The following is a 19820-nucleotide window of genomic DNA, read 5'->3' as shown; positions in this document are numbered from 1 at the left end:
GTTAATTAATTCCATGGCTCTCATTAGTCCATATGCCTTGTACTTTGCATTGTTTACCTTATCAAGCAAAGCATTCTTTTAAATTAATTTAATTAACCATAAATTTAATGCAAGACACGATCAGATAGGTGAGACAGGCAAGAAGTACTGTATATACTCGAGTGTAAGCCTAGTTTTTCAGCACCCAAAATGTGCTGAAAAAGTCACCCTCGGCTTATACTCGAGTCAGGTGCCATGGGTCCCTACAGACTAGCACCCTCTGTCCTTTGTGTGCAAATAAGGCCACCCGCAACCAGACCCTCCAGTTGCTGATTGAGCTAAGGGGGTAGTACTCTTAAGGTATCATTGTTGATACCATATTGTTTTTGTTGACCCTCTTCTCCACTTACAGAGCTAGTTTACTGTTTTTCTTTGAAATAAATATTCAAAAACATATACCCCACTAGTGCCTCATTTAATGTAATTTTATTGGTATTTATTTTTATTATTGAAACTTAGCAGTAGCTGCTGCATTTCCCACCCTTGGCTTATACTCGAGTCAGTAAGTTTTTCTAGTTTTATTAGGTAAAATTAGGTACCTCGGCTTATATTCGGATCGGCTTATACTCAAGTATATGCGGGAAAATTACTTTGTGAATCGTGTTTTTATTTTGTGAGTTGCACTAAAGCTTTTATTAGTAAATGAGCTTTATAATGTAGAACAGGGCTGCCCAACTGGAAGCCCATAGGCCTGATGTGACCCTCAAGGGATTTTAATGGTACCAAGTTGTCTCAAGTGCTCCTTACATTTCTTTGTATGACATAACTTTAATATAATCTGGCCTTTAAATATGGAGATGAAAATCCATTTGCCCACTATGTACAAATGTACACAGCACTGGTATACTATATCAATAAATATTTACAGTATATATTCTAAAGCTGGCCATATATGTGCTATAAAAGCTGCCAATAGATTGTAAGCTCTACGGGGCAGGGACCTCCATCCTCTTGTGTCTTTAACACTTAACTTATTGCAACTGTATCTTGTATTTATTTATTTGTATTTATTGTTATAATTTGTATTTATCTATTATTATCTTAATAACCCCCTGTAATGCATTAATGTATTCTACTGCACAGCGCTGCATACATTAGTAGCACTTTATAAATAAAGATATACATACATGCATACATACATTATCAGCCCTTGTATGGGGCCTAAAATGGGCCTGCCTGACCAGAATCTTGACAAAAATCAGACAGATGTTGATCAAGCAGGATTAAAAATCCCATCCCATGATGCAAGGACCCTATCAATGTGTCAATGCGCTCCTCGTCCCGATGACTTGTATTGCATCAATGTGATCTAATTGTTCGTCCCAAGGGCCAAACGATCATATCATTTCTATATCGCCATCTCTAGGTGGGCATTTTGGGATGCCATAATGCCATAATTTAAAGTGATCAGCTTAAAAATCCATACACTGACTCAATCTCAAGCTTCCTTTACAAGTTCTGAAATTTAAAAAGTGCCATCATTTAAAGTGATCAGTTTACAAAAAATCCATACACTGACTCAATCTCAAAGTCTGGTTCTCATTGCACAAGAAATAAGCCCAAAAAGATCATTATGTTCAATCCATATCATCTTACATCTCCCAAAACTTTAGTTCAACTTTAGTTCAGAGTAGGGGTGCCCAGACTTTGTTACCCTGTGACCTACTCTTGCCACCTGGCCTCTGTCATGAGATCTACAACAGTTAAAATAGTTTGACGTCTATTTGTCATAAAAAGCAAGAAAAAGTATGAATCGATGTTTAACAAATACACATAGCAATATATAAATTCAGTGCCAAATTCACATACTTCCCTTCTTCATGGCCCACTTTGTAGTCTGCACACAGAAACATATATAGGAGCTGATTCATCAAAGTAAGAGTTCGAATCCCGAAATGGGTAAAATTTGGATTAGATACGATAGTTTCTGATGATCGTAAATATCACAAAAATTAGTGTATTGGCGATCCGAAAATCACAAAATTTTCGTATCCGAACGATCGTAAATGGTGGTAAAACCTTTCTGACTTTGATCCTTCTGTGCATGTTTTTGGAAGCCTCCCATAGGACTCAATGGCACTCTGCAGCTCCAACCTGGCCCAAGGAAAGTCACGATACAAGCTTGAATGAATCCTAAACTTTTGTACTCGGCGCAACGAATGCGATTTTGTCACACATATTGTCACGCTTTTTGTCGCAAAGTACAAAAAAGTTGCACAGATTTACGGAAAAAGTCGCAAAAAATAAACACAGTACGAAAAAATACGATTTTTTTTGTATTCGGAAGGCGGGCCTAAATAGAAAGATAACTAATAAAATATAACAATACAATTGGAGCCTCAAAGAGGAATCGTTTTTTGGTTGCTGGGGTGACCCACATTTGAAAGCTGAAAAAAGTCAAAAGAGGAAGGCAAATATGTCAGGCCGAGCTGGTCAGATGAGAATGACACCCGCAAGCACCTCGCACTAGGCTGGAGGCTTAACCTGGAGATGAGACAGGAAGCACAGCAGTGGAGAGAGGCTGGAAGGCCGAGAGACGAAGTACCGTGGAGTAGGCAAAAGAGTGGTCAGACGGGTCCGGGTCGAGGCAGGCAGCGAGGTTCACAGGTCAAAGAAACAGGCAAGGGTCAAAAACAGGTTTCCAAATAGTATAAACACTAGGATAGCTGGTAAGATAACCGAGCACTGATGGTTAGCTATTTTGACCTTTTAAAGGCCTTCTTGCGTCAATACGCCGGCGCAGCGTGCGTCAATACGCCAGCGCAGCGTGCGTCAATACACGCGCGTACGTGCGTCAATACACGCGCGTACGTGCGTCAATACGCACGCGTGCGCGCGTCAAGGCGCGTGCGTTACGGTGCGCGCGTAAAGTCGTGCGCGCGACCGCGCTCGTGACCGCGGCAATTGCGACGCCTGGACATCGCCGGAGCCCTCGTGAGCGGTGAGTGGCCTTACAAAATAACTCAAAAACTATAACAAATAAAAATGTGCCGCCGCTGCAGAGAGCTTCTAACAATGACAGCCCCCCTGGGCAATGTGCCAGGGGGGCTGTCATGAGGGTCCTGCGATCGGTCGGGTCGCAGGACCCTCCAGGAAGCAGCAGACGTGATCGCATCGCGTCTGCTGCTTCCTGCTTCCTACTTCCTCCCCAGCGCCGGCCCAACTGAACAGGAGCGATCGGGTCTTCAGGACAGGTAAGGACTTTTTTTTTATTCTTGCATTTACACACTTAGACACACACTTACATAATACATTTATACACACTTGCATACATTTACACACACTTACAGCACACATTTTAGCATTTTTTTTTTTCACACTTATATACACTTATTTACACTCATATACACACTTAAACACTATCACACAACTTTTACACATGTACACACATGTATACACAAACACTTTGGTTTTTTTTTTATTTTGTTTTTTTGTTTTCATTTTACCACTTTGTTTTTTTTTGGTTTCTTTTACCTAAAAACTGTTTATTTTGACAGCGTGACTATTGGATCAGATATTCTGACCACTAATTACACTGTCATGTGACTTATTTTGTTGTTTCACTGATTTGCACAATTTTTGTGGTTTTATCACATTTTATCCCTGTATAAGTGTTCCTAATCTGTTTTTAGCATAGCTTTGCCAGGTGTAACTTTGGTGTACAAAAATAACTTTGCCTATTTTCATCAGAATGTGTACTTTCCAAAAATATATGGTTTTCTGGGGATCTCGGTATAGTTTGGGGGGGTTACTGCACATAATACGCTGTCAGGGGTCTCTGTGTGCAAAAGCTGAGCTGGCAGGCGAGAAATCCTTATGCGCTATTTTCATTTTGGGGTCAGTACATACCGCAGATTTTGGTATATCTATGCATATTGGGCATCAAACTGTTCAGAAGGCCTCTGGTGTTCCTATTTGGGGTGACTTGCCTTTGTACGCAAGAAATTGTGTGAGATAAATGCGGCAAATTGCAACATTTTTAGGCGATTTTCTGAAATGTCATAAAAACCAATAACTTTAGGAAAGCTTTGCAGATTGGTACTTTGGTGTAGAAAGGACTCTTTACCCTTGTTGGATTTGTCAGAATGTGTATTTCCAAAAATATATGGTTTTGTGGGGGTCACTGTATAGTTAGGGGAAGTTTTGGCACATAATACATTGACAGGGGGCTGTGTGTGCAAAAGCTGAGTTGGCAGGCGAGAAATCCTTATGCGCTATTTTTGTTTTGGGGTCAGTACATACCGCAGATTTTTGTATATCTATGCATATTGGGCATCAAACTGTTCAGTAGGCCTCTGGTGTTCCTATTTGGGGTGACTTGCCTTTGTACGCAAGAAATTGTGTAAGATAAATGCGGCAAATTGCAACATTTTTAGGCGATTTTCTGAAATGTCATAAAAACCAATAACTTTAGGAAAGCTTTGCAGATTTTCGAAATGTCATATAAATCTGCAAACTTAGGAAAGCTTTACAGCTTGGTACTTTGAAGCAAGAAGAAATGTTTACCCATTATAGATTTGGGGGGATGTGTACTTTCCAAAAATATATGGCTTTCTGGGGTGAGTGTACTTTTTTTGTAGCATTATCCCACATAAAGGATGTAAATGTGTTGATTTTGCAGGAGCTGAAATGATAGATCATATGGGGGTATGTTCCCATTGGGGCCCTTACATGCCACTTAGGTAAACCTATACATATTGGGCATCAAACTGTTCAGTGGACCCCTGGCGTTCATATTTAGGGTGTTTTATCTTGGTACCTAATGCTATGTGGGAGATAAGATGCTGCAAAGTGGAAGCTTTGAGGGGATTTTTGGAAATGTCATCAAAATTGCTAATTTTAGAAAGACATGGGTACCCATTTTAGATTCGGGGGAATGTGTACTTTCCAAAAATATATTACTTTCTGGGGTGAGCATACTTTTTACTAGCATTATCCCACATATAATGATGTAAATGTGTTGATTTTGCAGGAGCTGAAATGACAGTACATATGGGGTATGTTCACATTGGGGCCCCTACATGCCAAATACTTAAATAAACCTATACATATTGGGCATCAAACTGTTCAGTGGACCCCTGGTGTTCAAATTCAGGGTGTTTTATCTTGGTACCTAATGCTATGTGGGAGATAAGATGTTGCAAAGTGGAAGCTTTGAGGAGATTTTTGGCAATGTCATCAAAATTGCTAACTTTAGAAAAGCTATGTGGCTTGGTACTTTGGAGTAGAAAGACATGGGTACCCATTTTAGATTCGGGGGAATGTGTACTTTCCAAAAATATATGACTTTCTGGGGTGAGCGTACTTTTTACTAGCTTTATCCCACATATAATGATGTAAATGTGTTGATTTTGCAGGAGCTGAAATAACAGAAATGACAGTACATATGGGGTATGTTCACATTGGGGCCCCTACATGCTACATACTCAAGTAAACCTATACATATTGGGCATCAAACTGTTCAGTGGACCCCTGGCATTCATATTTAGGGTGTTTTATTTGGTTACTTTATGACCTGTAGGAGATAAGATACTATAGACTGGAAGCTTTGAAGCGTTTTTTTTTTAAAAAATCACAAATTTTGATAAAAACCAATACCTTTAGGAAAGCATTGCAACTTGATAGTTTGGAGTAGACAGACAGTTGTGCCTATTCTGTATTCCCCAGAATCTGTTCTTTCCAAAAATGTACAATTTTCTGGGATAAACCTTCTGTTAGTGGAATTTTTGGCCTTGAAATCTAAAGTATGCAGCTTTCTGGAGCAGTGCTTTGGAAATTTGGTAGTGTACTGCTGGGAGTTTTTGACCTATACAAGTGAAAAATCTACATAAAACTATATATATTTGGTATTGGCACATTCAGGAGACATGGGACTTTCCAAATCAGTTGTATATTCGTGCATAAAATAATTTTTGTTTCTAGTATGTGTGATTATATTATGGAAAATTAGATTTTTTTTTGCATTTTTAGACTTTTAGAAGCCTATATCTTGTTACAGAATTTGAATTACACAAAAATTCTACCATATTTTGAAAGCTTAGGTTGTTCTAAAAAAAACGATATATTGTTTTCCTGGGTAAACTAAAAGTCCCCCCGAGGAAAGGCCCCTAAAGTGAAACAGTGCAAAATGTTCAAAAACTGTCTGGCAATACAAGTTCCGCTTTGACCAAAATGGCTGGCAGTAAAAGGGTTAAGGAATGTATTTTTTCAGTTTAATTATAACTGATCTGTAACATACTACACTATATATATTTTTTCTCTCTCCCTTATTCATTTTTTACTCAAGAGGGTCAAACAGTGATGAGGAAATGGTAAGAATTTTTTTCAGACCTGAAGGGAAGTAGTTCAAGCTCTCTGGCACTAATCAGAATCTCGCGCCCTAGGCCAGCCACTTTACGTCGCTCCGCCACCCCCACTTGTACACATGCACAGTTGCTCCTTTCCTCCCCACCACTACCCCACTGCCTGTTGCTTGCACATACAGTACCTACTCCTTGGTCATGCTCCTCCTCAGGTCCCAGAGCACTGAGGAATTGGCGCACAGGAAAGTTAAATATCCTGCTTTCCTATTTCCCCAATGATCAGTAAAAAAATCAAATGTGGCTGGGCGGCATGCTGCCCGTAAAATTGCCCTTTTCAGCCTTGACACAAATCTAGGCTGGTAGTGATTATCTGTAATAATTACAGATATGCCCTATATCAGGGATCCCGAACACAAGCATCATAAAAGGTCATGGAGGTGCCAAATAAGGGCTAAGATTGGCTATTAGGTAGCCTCTATGCACACTATCAGCTTACAGGGGGCTTTATTTGCTAGTAAATCTTGTTTTTATTCAACCAAAACTTGCCCCCAAGTCAGGAATTCAAATATAACTACCTGGTTTGGTGGTGCTGAGAGCAACATCCAAGGGGTTGGGGAGCAACATGTTGCCCACGACCCACTGGTTGGGGATCACTGCCCTATATCATGAAATTTCTATTCTGTATATACAGTATATTGTAAGTAGGTCCCTAAGCTTGGGTAACTGACAGCAGCACAGAGCATGTGCAATGAATCAGCAGAAAAGGAGATGGGAAGCCACTGGGCCCCCCTTAAAGACACATATCTTTACTGCTAACGGGCTGTGGTTGCCTTGGGCTGGTACAGAATCTCAAAACATAATGTGCAGCATTGTTAGCTTACCTCTTTATTAAGCTTCAGTTCTCCCTTTTAAGGGTACTAGTATAGTACATGTGTAGTCATGGTGAAGTGTTATGAACACCAAATTGTCCTGAGCTGAGTGTAAGGGAGTGTACTGGCAGAAAAAGGCAGATATTTAGAGAGGGGCAAAGGCATTTAGGGCTGAAAGAGAAGACTCCACTTGATTGGAAGACCAAGTCTGTTGACTTCAGCAGTGGTATAAAGGGTGGTGGTTTTGTAAGTCTATAGTCAGTCAATAGATTGGTTGCTATTGGCAACTGACATATAGGACTTATGTTTGTAAATAAGCTCCATTGTCAGGAAACAGGCAAATGTTTGTAAGGTTGGGATTCTGCTTGCTAGTTTAGCTAGTGGGACAACAGACAGCAAATAATGTCTTGCCCTGCACAACCCTTCAAGCAAGGGAACTTATATATATAGTTTAAGCAATTCTTTATACTATAACATAATATCTTTTTAGCCTTTAATACTATCCAGAAAAATAAGCAAAGCATTTCTGGCATCGATATGTAAGAGAGTAGATTACATTTTAATGACAATTTTGTAAAGGATATGTAACACAATAGTTCCAAAAGATATAGTTCTACTCTCTTTCCCCTGTAATATAATGTGAAAAAACTGCTCTCGCACCTTTAAGAGCACATTCACCTTTATATTAACCTCCAAAATGCTCCCTGGTTACTAAGATAATTAAGTCCTAACAACCAAACAAATTGGCAAGCTTAAGAAAATGAAAATATAAAAAAAAAAAAAAAAATTAAAATAAACAATGTCAGCAAATCATTCCCTTACATCTATCACTGGGGGTGCTAATTTATTTTTATTTTACATTGACACATTTCGACCTGGGATAAAACATCAGTTATTTTAGCCCCTTGAGGTGCCCTTCCTAGTTATTTGTGATTTTGTCTTTTTTGCTGTTTTTAAACATCACAAATTCCATTCAGCACTCATATTTTTCCCACATTTTGTTTATACTTACATTTCTATTAAAGGAATTCCCTGGCAGAAATGGCAAAGCCATGATCTTAAAGAAATTGTGGAATGATTGTGCTGGCAGGCTGCAGAGTCTCTCACTGTGGCTCTGGTATATAACACTTCTGTCCTGCTGCTATAGAGAAAGCATTGTTTTACATGTTGCCTAGTAACCACAGACCAACAGTGCTTTTTTTATTGGTGCAACTTTATTGACTTCAGTAGTTTAACAACAAACACAAACCTGATTACATAGGAAACAAAGTATTTATACAAAACACTGCACACTGTAGACTTGCATTTGTAACACATGTATATGTATATGGATATATAGTTACAATAGTGTGAAGCTTCTGCCTAATTTTCCTCCTGAATGATTATTCGGCCTCACTCTTGAAGTTCCCTTTTGAAAAGTCAAATGATTTTTTTTTTTTTTGAGTAGAAGTGAAAAGAAAAGTTAAATGGCACCTATCATGTAAAAAAAATTCTGATTTAAGCTCCTGGGGGTGCTGCTGCTTGAGGCAAGTTTTACCTTCTGTCTTTAAGAGTGAGGCGGAAATAATTGTCCATTTAATTTTTGGGGGACTCAGACAGAAGTCCCACACTACATTCCTAAACAGGTTTAAGGCCCTTACACATGGCAGGCATTCACAACTACGATCCTGTACATGGCACAACAGGATTTAACTCTTCATCTCTTATGTAAGCAAATAGAATATAATACCAGAAAACTAAAATATATTATTCAGGATCCTTATAAAGAACATTTGAGCGCCTGCAGGTTTAAGCACACCTAAGCAAATGGGTTAACGGATGATCAGGGCTTACCTAGGGTTAGGCAGAAGAGGCACATACTTAGGGTACAAAAGTGGAGGGGCACTAGGCATGTATTTATGTCTACCTACCCCTAGTTCGGGCTCTGGATGAGAAAAATGGAGGTCCTGGAGGATATTTGTGATGCCTTTTTTTGTCCCCACCCGACCTGCATTTTAAAACAGCTGCGAGATATGTTAGTGTACTGCAAGTTTTAAGATGAGATGAGTGCACTGTTCATCATTCTTTTCACCATAACATATACTTTTAAAATGGAGTATTACTGTGTGACTATTAAAGCCTTTTTGCAGTTGTATGATGAGTTAAACTTTCGATAGGATTGATTTGCAGGCAGAATAAGCATTTAAACTTCCTTGTATAGAAAAGAGCATGAAGTGAAACAAATTAGGCCTTGCCTCTAGTTTGGGAATTTACTGATGTGTTGAAAAGATATCAGTTGTGAGAGGCAACTATTGCTTCCAGTCACTTCTACTGAAGATAAAATATAAGCACACCAATTTTTCCATAATAGCCTAGTGGTTTTGATTTTATTTGGCTAAAACTACCATTTTTAGTTCATCATTTGGTCAGGACCCCCCTTAACTTGAAACAAGTTTTAGATATCTGAAAATCTTGTTATTTACATTACAGTAGATCCAAGAATATGTAGGACATCAAATTAGTATTCAGCCTTAACCTAATTGGTCTTCAGGCTGGGACGTTACGAATGTCTAGAACAAAAAAAAGCATTCACCTCAAAACCTACCTCAGGTTTGGATTTCCAACAACTGCTTTAGTCTCCTGTGCGGACAAGCCCCACAGTTTACTTGAATATAATTCCAAATGACACAAAGCCTAATGCCCTATGTTGGCATCTGCCTTTCCTCATGCCTGCAACTGGACCCATTGCATTGGCTTGGGTGCAGGCACACAGAGTGGATTTTGGCACTGTAACTGGCACCAAAATCCACAGCGCATGCTTGTACCTGGGCCAATGCAATGGCTCCCCGTGCAGGCACAGGAGAAGGCTGAAGTTATCATAGAGGTTGATGTTTAGCCCTGTCTGGCATTAGCCTAAGCTGCAGGACAATGCATTGTAATAAAAAAGCTACCAGATAAATGTATGCATTCTGATTGGTCGTGTGTGTTAGATAAGTACAATTTCAAAACGGAGTAGTAGTTTTGCTCATCTATATTCTCATTGACACAAAAATAAATTACTTCTAAATTAATGAATGAAACTATGAGCTATTCTCATGCAATGAGACATATTCACAGTGAAGAATTGTAAACTTAAATTTTTTTCAATCTGTGAGTAAGAATTATGAATTAGTTCTTAAATATACTGGGTTTTGTCTGGTGTAAATATCAGAGTAACTGGATCATATTGCTATCTATGGCGGATTTAACTTTAAACAGTGAAGCCAGCCTTTAATGCTCATTTCCTAAATGATGGGGCCTTTGTCCCTATACACAACAGTGAGCTGTTCATCTAATTATAATGAGGTCAAAAGTGTCTGGGAGAGGCATCCAACCATGCACTGATTGCTCGTTTGTCACTCAGTGTACCACACCTTACCTGTTTTAAATAGGATACATGGGGAAGCACCATGGTTTTTATCATTTATGCTGCAGAAGAAAAAAACGATTGTTGCACTTTACAAAACTTTGCAAAAGTTAAAAGTTTGACTTGAGTAATTTAAGTGAATGCAGGCTCAATACATACATCATGAAATCAAGTGTTTTAAAGTAAATGAAAATATTTTAAAGACGTTATAATATAATGTACTGTTTCCCTGCATTGGTAAAAGTTGTGAATTTGCTTCAGAAATACTACCACAGTTACACAGCAGCTTATCTATATAAACTATTGTAGGATTTCTGAAGCAAACACACAACTTTTACCAGTGCAGGGCAATAGTACATAATACATCAATTACTTAAATACACTTTCATTTTTTTTTGGTGTTACTGTTCCTTTAACATATACTGTACTGTTGCTAAAACTGGTGCATTTGCTTTAGAAAGATTACTATAGCTTATATAAACAAAGCTGCTGTGTAGCCATGGGGGTAGCTATTTAAGTTCAAAAATGGCTAAATGGCACAGGATACATAACAGTTAACAAATAAGTAGACTGCAATGGTGTTCTACAGAGCTTATCTGCTATGTAACCTGTGCCTTTTCCCCTTTTTCAGACTGAATGACTACCTTCATGGCTACACAGCAGCTTCTTTATATAAATTACAGTAGTGTTTCTGACGCAAACACAACAGTGCAGGGCAACAATACGTTATATCTTTGATGTTACTGTTGCTTTAAACAAACAGAGAGAGCTTCTTTGGCTAGTTACTCAGGTATGGTAATGCATCCTGCATAATACATATAGCGTTCTAGCTTCCACTATGATGACTAATCTATTGGCAATAAAATGCCTCAGTAGCTTTCCTTCTCATTTAAAAGTACCTGCAGAATTATGCTTATTACAGGGGAATGTCTGAGTTTGTATTGTATTATAGGAAAACTAAATGTGGCCATTCTAGCTGCTATCAGTCCTTTAGACCAATTCGGCAGCTGAACAACAGAACTGCCCGACCCGACATCTGGCGTGAAATTGGGCAGGTTTAATTTTACCATCGGATCGGGAAACGCATCGGCTGGTTGATGCGGTCCCCGAACCGATGGCAAAACGACCGAATTAGCCGCCGTAAGTGGGGATATCAGGAGAAGATCTGCTCGTTTGGCGAGCAGATCTTACCGTGTATGGCCACCTTTAGGGACTTGATATTGCAAAATCCACAACTGTTCTAATCAATTGTAGTTACAAAGGAAGCTTGTGAAATTCTTAAATGTCAATGTGAGCAAGTTATAAATACATTAAGCTCTTAATATTTCATTAAACAAATTCATAAGGAATATAAAAACTAAAGGTATAGCCATGGATGCTTTATATGGTGGCAGTACTATGTTATATCTTAAAAATATATATACAAAAAAAAACACATTTAATGGAAAAACATGAATTCAGGCCAATGAATTTATATTTCCAGTTTGATAAACGTAATGTCAGTACAATGCTTTGCAAACTGCTCTGTTCCACATTCAGTATGTACCCTAGAAATGGCAGAGCACATACCTTGGGGCATGCTTAACCTTCAGATTTAGAGCAGCAGTACAGCTACCTTGGCTCAAGTGTAACAGATTTTGGTTTATTTGGACCTCTGTTAAAGTCAAGATAGAAGACTGTACTGTGCTGTAATATATTTTCTATTAATAGAATAAATAGACCAAAAAAAGAGAAATCCAATGACTGCTACTCAAATCTAATTTCAAACAAGTACTTTAATCTTACAGCTTTGATTTGCTTCTATTTTCTCAAAGGCTTCTCAGGATAATAAGTGGTATTATTTCTATTCACCTCCAGCTTCACCTTTCATCAATAAAACCTCTCGTGTTAATGCAAATATAATTAGAATAATTGCTTTTTAATCATTTTTGTTGTTCCAAATACAACTTAACAATGTGACCTATATTTTCTTTAACTCTACACCATTGTTCAATACAACCTAGTGGTTTCTTGCTACTTATATATTTCTGCATAATAATCTATATTGCGCATGTTTTCCTTTTTTAAATAACAATAACCACCAGGTTTGATTGCCAGTTACAGTACATTGTTTTGGCACTACTCAGAAAAACAAATGTACATTTAAATATATAATGCAAATTTATGGAGTAAAGGTATCATGAGGATTTGTTGGTCTATCATGACAAAAACACATAATAAAACCAAATGAAACACACAAATTTTCAGATACTAACATCATTAAGAACAGTAGTGCAAAGAATAAACGCATACATGAACTAGCCAAAAATTAGTCCATCAGTACAGATTAGGCACTCTGCAATGCCACGACCTCTTTGCATATAAGCATATACCACGAATATCCTAAAAAATAAAAAGTGTCTTTTTTTCTGACAGGCATTACTCAGTTTTTAAGTGTATTTTACACAACCTTTGTTCTACACAAGTTTAAGTCCATATTTCCAGATCCATTCTCCGTTTTCAAGTAGTTTCTTAAGAGGCAAGGCCTAGTAAGAACCCACCCACAAACCCTCCAGATACAACAATATTCTTCTTGATAAAGTCAGTAGACTGCAAAAGAAAAAAAGAAAAGAAATTAGGAAATTTGAATACAACACAAAATGCTTCAAGTTTATTCTTTTAGGCTAAATAAAGTGAAAAGTGCTTGTGGCCACGCCCAATAGATTTTGGCAGAACTGTGTTCACCAAAGCATTTCAAATCACTCACACATCTGAATTGATTTATATCACTTTTTGTTTGACAAGTTTTGTGGGACTTAACATAGTGAACTTCATTCACTAATAGCGGCTTTGTTCACGGTTATATGGACTACATATATTGCATCAGATACGTTCCTAAAAATAACAGGAACTGCAACCATATCACTATTGAACGGGTGGGGTAGTGTTCAGTGTTGGAATAACCCCATGCCAAACCAGGGATACCTTGGGGTCTGACACCACTTGCTGTTTCTCTGCAGGCATTGTCCAATAAGGCTGTAGCACTAGTTACATATGTACCCCAGCCTATAAAAGAGTCACACTAGAGGACCTGCACAGAGACACCACCACATGGTATCTCTAAGATGTGCAATAGGTATATATCTACTAATTATTCACCTATAATTCAGTGATACTGACAAACCTATTACTGGAACACTACTAACTTTATGCATATTTTGAAGGACTTAAATTTGTGAGTATAACACTGAAATGATACAAGAGCTGGTAACCTCTTGTAGGTGCCTCTGCCGCATACTAAATCAAGGGATTTGTAAAAGATAAATACACAAAAGGCTTAGCTAGGTGGTGTTCCTGTGTCACTTATGTCTGCTCTATTCTTCTGCAATAAAAATTTTTGGCTAGGTTTTCCTTTAGAAAAGATTGCATTTCAATAAATGGCTTCTGAAACACATTTAAAGGCACCAATTGTACAAAAATAATTCTTCCCCCAGCACAGCCTGATAGAGCCTGCACTCTGGATGGGAAAACAAAAAAAAGTGTATTGGGCTTTGGGACATTCGGAATGCGGTTTCTATAAGCCCACAGTTGCAGTAGGGGGGATAATATTCACGCAATATGTGCCCTTTAAGCAACATTTTAGGCTCTTACCTCTTCAATTAAAGTGTTAATTTCGGGTACAGACTTATTTGCTTCCTTTTTAATCTTTCTCTTTGCTTTGTTTACATCTTTCTCAACTCTCTTCCAATCTATTTGTATATATCCACCATGACTGGCAATCTGAAGAAAGAAAAATAAAGATAGAAGATTAGAGCATAAAGAATGATACAAAACCATACTTGTAGGTATGAAAATTTTGAGGTGTGGACAGTGGTAAATTTGCACCACATACGCTGCTCTAATGCTTCCTTCAACAACTTTTCAACATTTTTTTTTTTTTATTAATGGCTTCTTTTGCACCACCCTACTTTACATTATCCCAAACACAAGACCAAAGTAACAACGGAGAGGCTCAGTAAAAGTGCAGATCTCAATCAAGCTCAAGAACTTGGGGCATTATTAGTAAATTGAGGTGCATCAATGTAATTCGGCTAATGCAAACAATATGGAGAAAATCTGAATAAATGAATGAACCAAAATCAATTCTGAATGGTGTACAAAACTGGTATGTACTTACTCTAAAAGACTTGAAGCTGTAATTGCAGAAAATGGTTTTACAAAAGGACTGAATGAAACGTCTGCTATTTTGCTCACCCATTAGTATGTTGCAGAATGCCATATTCCTAAGAATTTTTTTTAATTGGTCTTCATTTTTTATAGTGGTTGCCTTATTTGTCTTTCGAATTGGGGGGACAACACAACCCCCGACTGAAAAAAGCTGAATAATTCAAAAACAACAAAATTAACTGCAGATTTTTTGATTGTACTTGGATGTAAACCTCTGTGGGACAAGGACCTCATTTCTCTTGTCTCTTTAATATTTAGCACAACTTTACTTTGTATTTATTTGCATTTATTATTGTAATGACCCTGTTTGTTCTATCAGTACTTATTGTTAGTACTGCATGCATAAGTAGCGCTGTATAAATATATGCTTACATACAAAGTGGCTCAGAATATTAATGTCTACATCATACTACAAAAGGACTGAACTACCAATTTCATTTTGTGTCAATATATTTTTTACTTTCAATGTGTTAAGTATGCGGTGTAAGTCAAATGGTTAAAATTGTGTTAAATAGGGCTAATATACCAGCTCATAGATTTACAGTGATAAACTATGTGTCCAAAGGCATGATCTGTAACTTTCATTATGGTGCCCTTATTGATTCAGGGGTGCCATAGTACTTACTGGCTTTAGAACTGTGGAATAATATTAAAGGAGGACTATACCCCCAGGCGCTAAAAGCCCCCTTAACTATCACTGCCTAGACCCCACTCACCTCTCCCTTATCGCATAGTTCCTAAGTTTAAACGCTGTCCCTATCGGTAACCTCTAGCTAAAAATGCAAAATAGCGCAGCAGTGTTCCTGGCCGATATCTTCTTACCAACTGAAGACACTTTGGGTCTTTCTGCCAATACGAACCTGCTTGCGCAGAATAAGGTAGCAGGAAATCAGCTTCACCTGCGCATGCGCAAGCAGGGTCTGTGTCAGCGGTAAGAACCAAAGAGTCTTCAGTTGGTAAGAAGAAGTTGGCCAGGTACGCTGCTGCACTACTCTGCATTTTTAGCTAGGGGTTAGCGATAGGGACAGCGTTTAAACTTAGGAACTATGCGATAAAGGAGAGGTGAGGGGGGGGTCAAGGCAGTGATAGTTAAGGGGACTTTTAGCGCCCAGGGCTATGGTTCTCCTTTAAGGAAGTAGGAGAAACTGCACAAAAGTAAGGCAAGAACAAACAAACCCCTTGCAGTAATCTGTCCTGGGGTATTTTTCTTCTTAGTCCCACCATATAACAGGCATGAGATTCGTTATCAGCAAACCTGCTATCTAGAAAGCTTCAAATTACGATAAGACCATTTCTCATTTTAATAAAATAATTTTTATTTATAAAAATGATTCCCTTTTTCTCTATAGTAATAAAACAGAACCCTGTACTTGATTGCAACCAAGATATTATTAATCCTTATTGGAGGCAAAACAATCCCATTGAGTTCAATTCATTTTTAAATTATTTTTTAGTAGTCATAAAGTACAATGATCCAAATTACAGAAAGATCCCCAGTAAGACACTAGCCATGAAGTAGGATGCATGACTGCCCAATGCCCCAGAAACCTTCTGGTGTCGTAGACAGCCTGAATGGGTTGTACAGGAAAATAGGAACTTTAAAGCAAATGTATTAAGTTACTGTGCATGAGCACTAAAACTGCACCAAAACTGTGGAGAGGACTGCTGAGCAACAGGAAATCATGGCAGAATCACTCATGAACTAGTACTCAGAGCAGGTGTCTAAGGTATTATATCCACTGAGGGTGTCGAACACATTCACACCCCCACAATGAATACTTGTCCTTTAATAGGTAACATGAGAGGAGTGTCAGCAATAGAATGGAATAAAAGTCAGAGAATAGGTATTTATTCCCCCAGGCCCAGACCATTTTTGCAATCTGCTACCCATAGTATCATTGATCACTGCAGAACTGTGTAAGGCTCCACATTTTAAGACATCACATCCTATATGTGTAAAAATCGTCACTTGCTGCCAAAAAATAAGAAAAATGTTATTTATTACCTGAAGCAAAAGGAAACCCCCACCTACTGCTGTTGCAGCAAGTTTGCCAACTTTTTGAAACAAAAATCCTGCACACCTATAAATAAAATAAACATATTTGAATACATTTAGCAGTTATATCAATATATACTCTAAGATTTCTAAGTCTGTATGATATATAAACATGCAAATCTGTGTATAAAATGCCCACAATATAGGCACATTCTATACTGTATTTGAATACATAAAAACTATCAGCAAAACTCACTTGTAATCCAGCAGCTGGATTATATTATTGAACCTTGCTGGAAACCTCTGTGATGCATCCATGCATGCATGTCTACTGAATGCGCTATGTGGCCGGGCAGCATACTGGCCCTTAAGAAAATAACTATAACCAAGAATGTTCTTAAATCCTGACTAATTTATTAAGTCTTTTTTTTTTTTTTTACAGAGTGGCACTGAACTGTTAAGAAAGAGCTAACACAACTGTAGGTATGCCTTGAAGATGCATTTCTTACCAGCCTGACACACCTCCCATGACGATTTGTGTAGCTACAGAATACTTTTCTGTAAGTGGCCCAGAATTCCGCCCAAACAAGCGGTTCCACCAATGGTGACGTCTGGCATACTCTGTTAGGTCCAACACTTCATATGATTCATCGTCACTGCTGGGCTCTAAGAAAAATTCAAACATATACTGAGAAAATGTTTCCATCTAAATGAAACTACCTATTACTATTTACTCTGTGCTCCAAAGACAAAGGAATACATAAATACTTAGGTCTATTACAGTATATTAAAGCCAGATATTATACTATACTGCACACACACATAGGTTATGTCACCCAAAATGGATTGCTGTGAATCAAAAAAAAGGGCAGCTCAGCATTCAATAGAAAATTTCTCCAGGACGGCACTTTTTTTTTTTTTTTTTTTTAACAAAAGAGGAGTGTCAAGGTAAAAAGTGATTGCATTCAGTGGGTATGCATGTAAAAAAACTGTCCCTCCATAAATACCACATACCTTTACTTTAAATTATACACCCGAGCCAGCAAAGTGTTGTGCAATAGCACAGTTGTTTTTGTCCTAGTGAATTGTGAACAGTGAATTGCCTTTATGTGTCATATCCACAGCCAAGCGCCATGAAACGTGCATAGCTTTGTCAGGGATGTTTCCTTAAAAAATATTTCTACCTGCTTACATTGGCTTTGTGGATTCCCTAAGTACTTAATATTTTACACCAGGGGGTTATAATTTTTAGTAAAGAAAAAGACCCCAAAACACAAGAAAACACAAGAACAGGTCTGGACCACAATAGGCTACAATAAATACAGTGTGCAAAGCATCATTTAGTTGTTTTTAAGGACCTGCAGAAGCTCATAAACACACCAATATTACAAACATTTGTTGGTGAACCAAGTTTATTAAAACTATATAGTGGTTTATGCAAAAGTGGGACTTGGCCCTGCTATACTGAAGCAAAAGATACAGTGTTTATTCTCAAAGTAAAAATATTTGAGCAGTGCTGAAATTCAAAAAGGATGTTGATACCAACCAGTTATAGAAATGTAATTCTTATAGTGATACCGACACTAAAAAACGACTCCTCAAAATATGAATGTACATTAAAAGTTGCCTATAGGTCATGTTGATTGATTTTCGCTGAGAGATTTGCTTTTGTAAATAATTGTTACTTGAAGTCCCTAAACCTGACTGTTTAGCCAACCTGACTGTCCCTTCTCAGCCTGTCAGTTCTAATGCTAACGGCCTCCTGCTAGACAAATATGGCAGCCCCCTTATAGGGGAACATGGGGGATCAGACAGGTTATATAAAAGCATTGGGCAAATGCTTTTATGGCAAAAATTAAGGTCATGCAAAGACAATGTTATGATAGATGTAAAAAAAGGTTTAATTTCTGGTGTCAGTATCTCTTTAAGCACAAGAAACAAGCTTTCAAAGCTATTAAGGATCTACTCCTGTACTGGGTGAAAATTGCAGTCCAACCTAAATGAAAGAAATGGGAATGCTTAGCAGGTTTCAATTATACACGTAATTGCAAATAGTCAAGTGTATCACTTTTTGCCTATGCAATTGCTATTCAAATCGGCATCTATTACTTTGTATGCCCTGGTGGGTCTAACTATTGAAACAATGTAGCAGAACCCAACTGATCTGTGGTTGGAGAAATCAGCACAAAAGTGAAAGCAAAATACAGCTTTCACCTAGAATAACACTAAAAACATTTAATCTATGGGTATATATATATATATATTTATGTGGATTAGAAGGACATTTAAGTTAAGTTAATTATGAAAATGTATCTTTAGGTTTCCATCACTATCATTGGCTCTTTCTTTCTGAGAGGTTGTTCCTCTTCTCTCTTTCCACTGCTTTATTAGCGCAATGTGGAAAAATGAACACTTTTTACGCAGTTTCACATATATCTGTCAACACTGTGTCAATTACACGCACACATGTAATTTGTAAACAAAATAATTCAGACCTTATGAAGTTAAGCACAGGCCGCCAATAAACACACGCTATGATCACACTTTCATCTAGCCAAGCTACAAGAACAATTCATTTACTCTTTGCCTTACACGGGCTCTTTCTTTAACCGGTGACCTGCTTACCTCTCCGGGCAGCCATGATTCTCTCCTCTGCTGATCTTTTTTTTTTTTTTTTCCCTATTGCAGTGACGCAATACGTCACGTACGCAGAAGGCGGGCTCACGCTCATACGTGCAGTGTAGCTCCGACACTCCCAGTTCTGTGTTGTAAAAATTGTGAAGAAGGACGGTAGTTTGTGACGCTCTCTGATAATATATCGCCGTTCTTCTATAAAACCGAGTCAAGCTGAGGAGTTCCATGTTTCCCATATGAATGATTTATAAGTAGTATGAAATTGTACTTTAACATGATTATGATGTTATAATATGATAGTATAGATCTGTTATACTAACTCTTTAGGTGCTTGTTTGCTATTCTATGCCTTGCCTGACCCATAGGACAGTGACACACAGGGAGATTAG

The 19820-nt window shown here is 38.0% G+C and overlaps 2 protein-coding genes across 2 annotated transcripts in view; both read right to left on the bottom strand.

Annotated features, from left to right (window-relative positions):
- The window catches only part of efhc2 (EF-hand domain containing 2), a 48173-nt gene extending 39846 nt beyond the window's left edge, over positions 1-8327 (bottom strand). Inside the window, 1 exon segment of the mRNA NM_001142661.1 lies at positions 8223-8327. Within this exon segment, the coding sequence (NP_001136133.1) occupies positions 8223-8264 (42 nt within the window). The 5' untranslated portion in view covers positions 8265-8327.
- Positions 8328-12352: 4025 nt separating this feature from the next.
- fundc1 (FUN14 domain containing 1) lies at positions 12353-19443 on the bottom strand. Its single transcript, NM_001127004.1, has 5 exons — positions 19423-19443; positions 17307-17463; positions 16807-16882; positions 14226-14354; positions 12353-13184 (listed from the first exon to the last, which is right to left on the bottom strand). Exons 1-5 carry the CDS (start codon positions 19436-19438, stop codon positions 13107-13109), a joined length of 456 nt encoding a protein of 151 aa, NP_001120476.1. The 5' UTR covers positions 19439-19443; the 3' UTR covers positions 12353-13106.
- Between the last annotated feature and the right edge of the window lie 377 nt (positions 19444-19820).

The sequence above is a fragment of the Xenopus tropicalis genome, chromosome 2 (genome assembly GCF_000004195.4).
Source record: "Xenopus tropicalis strain Nigerian chromosome 2, UCB_Xtro_10.0, whole genome shotgun sequence".
In the NCBI taxonomy this organism is placed as follows: Eukaryota; Metazoa; Chordata; class Amphibia; order Anura; family Pipidae; genus Xenopus; species Xenopus tropicalis.
Note: the sequence above shows the minus strand (reverse complement) of the source record. Positions and strands in the feature narration are given on the sequence as shown.

Coding starts and splice junctions, on each gene's coding strand:
- fundc1 (NM_001127004.1), bottom strand. Junction 16,883..17,306: donor ATGGGAGGTGTGTCAGGCTG/GTAAGAAATGCA, acceptor TTTTATTTATAG/GTGTGCAGGATTTTTGTTTC. Junction 14,355..16,806: donor GGGGTTTCCTTTTGCTTCAG/GTAATAAATAAC, acceptor TTCTTTCTTCAG/ATTGCCAGTCATGGTGGATA.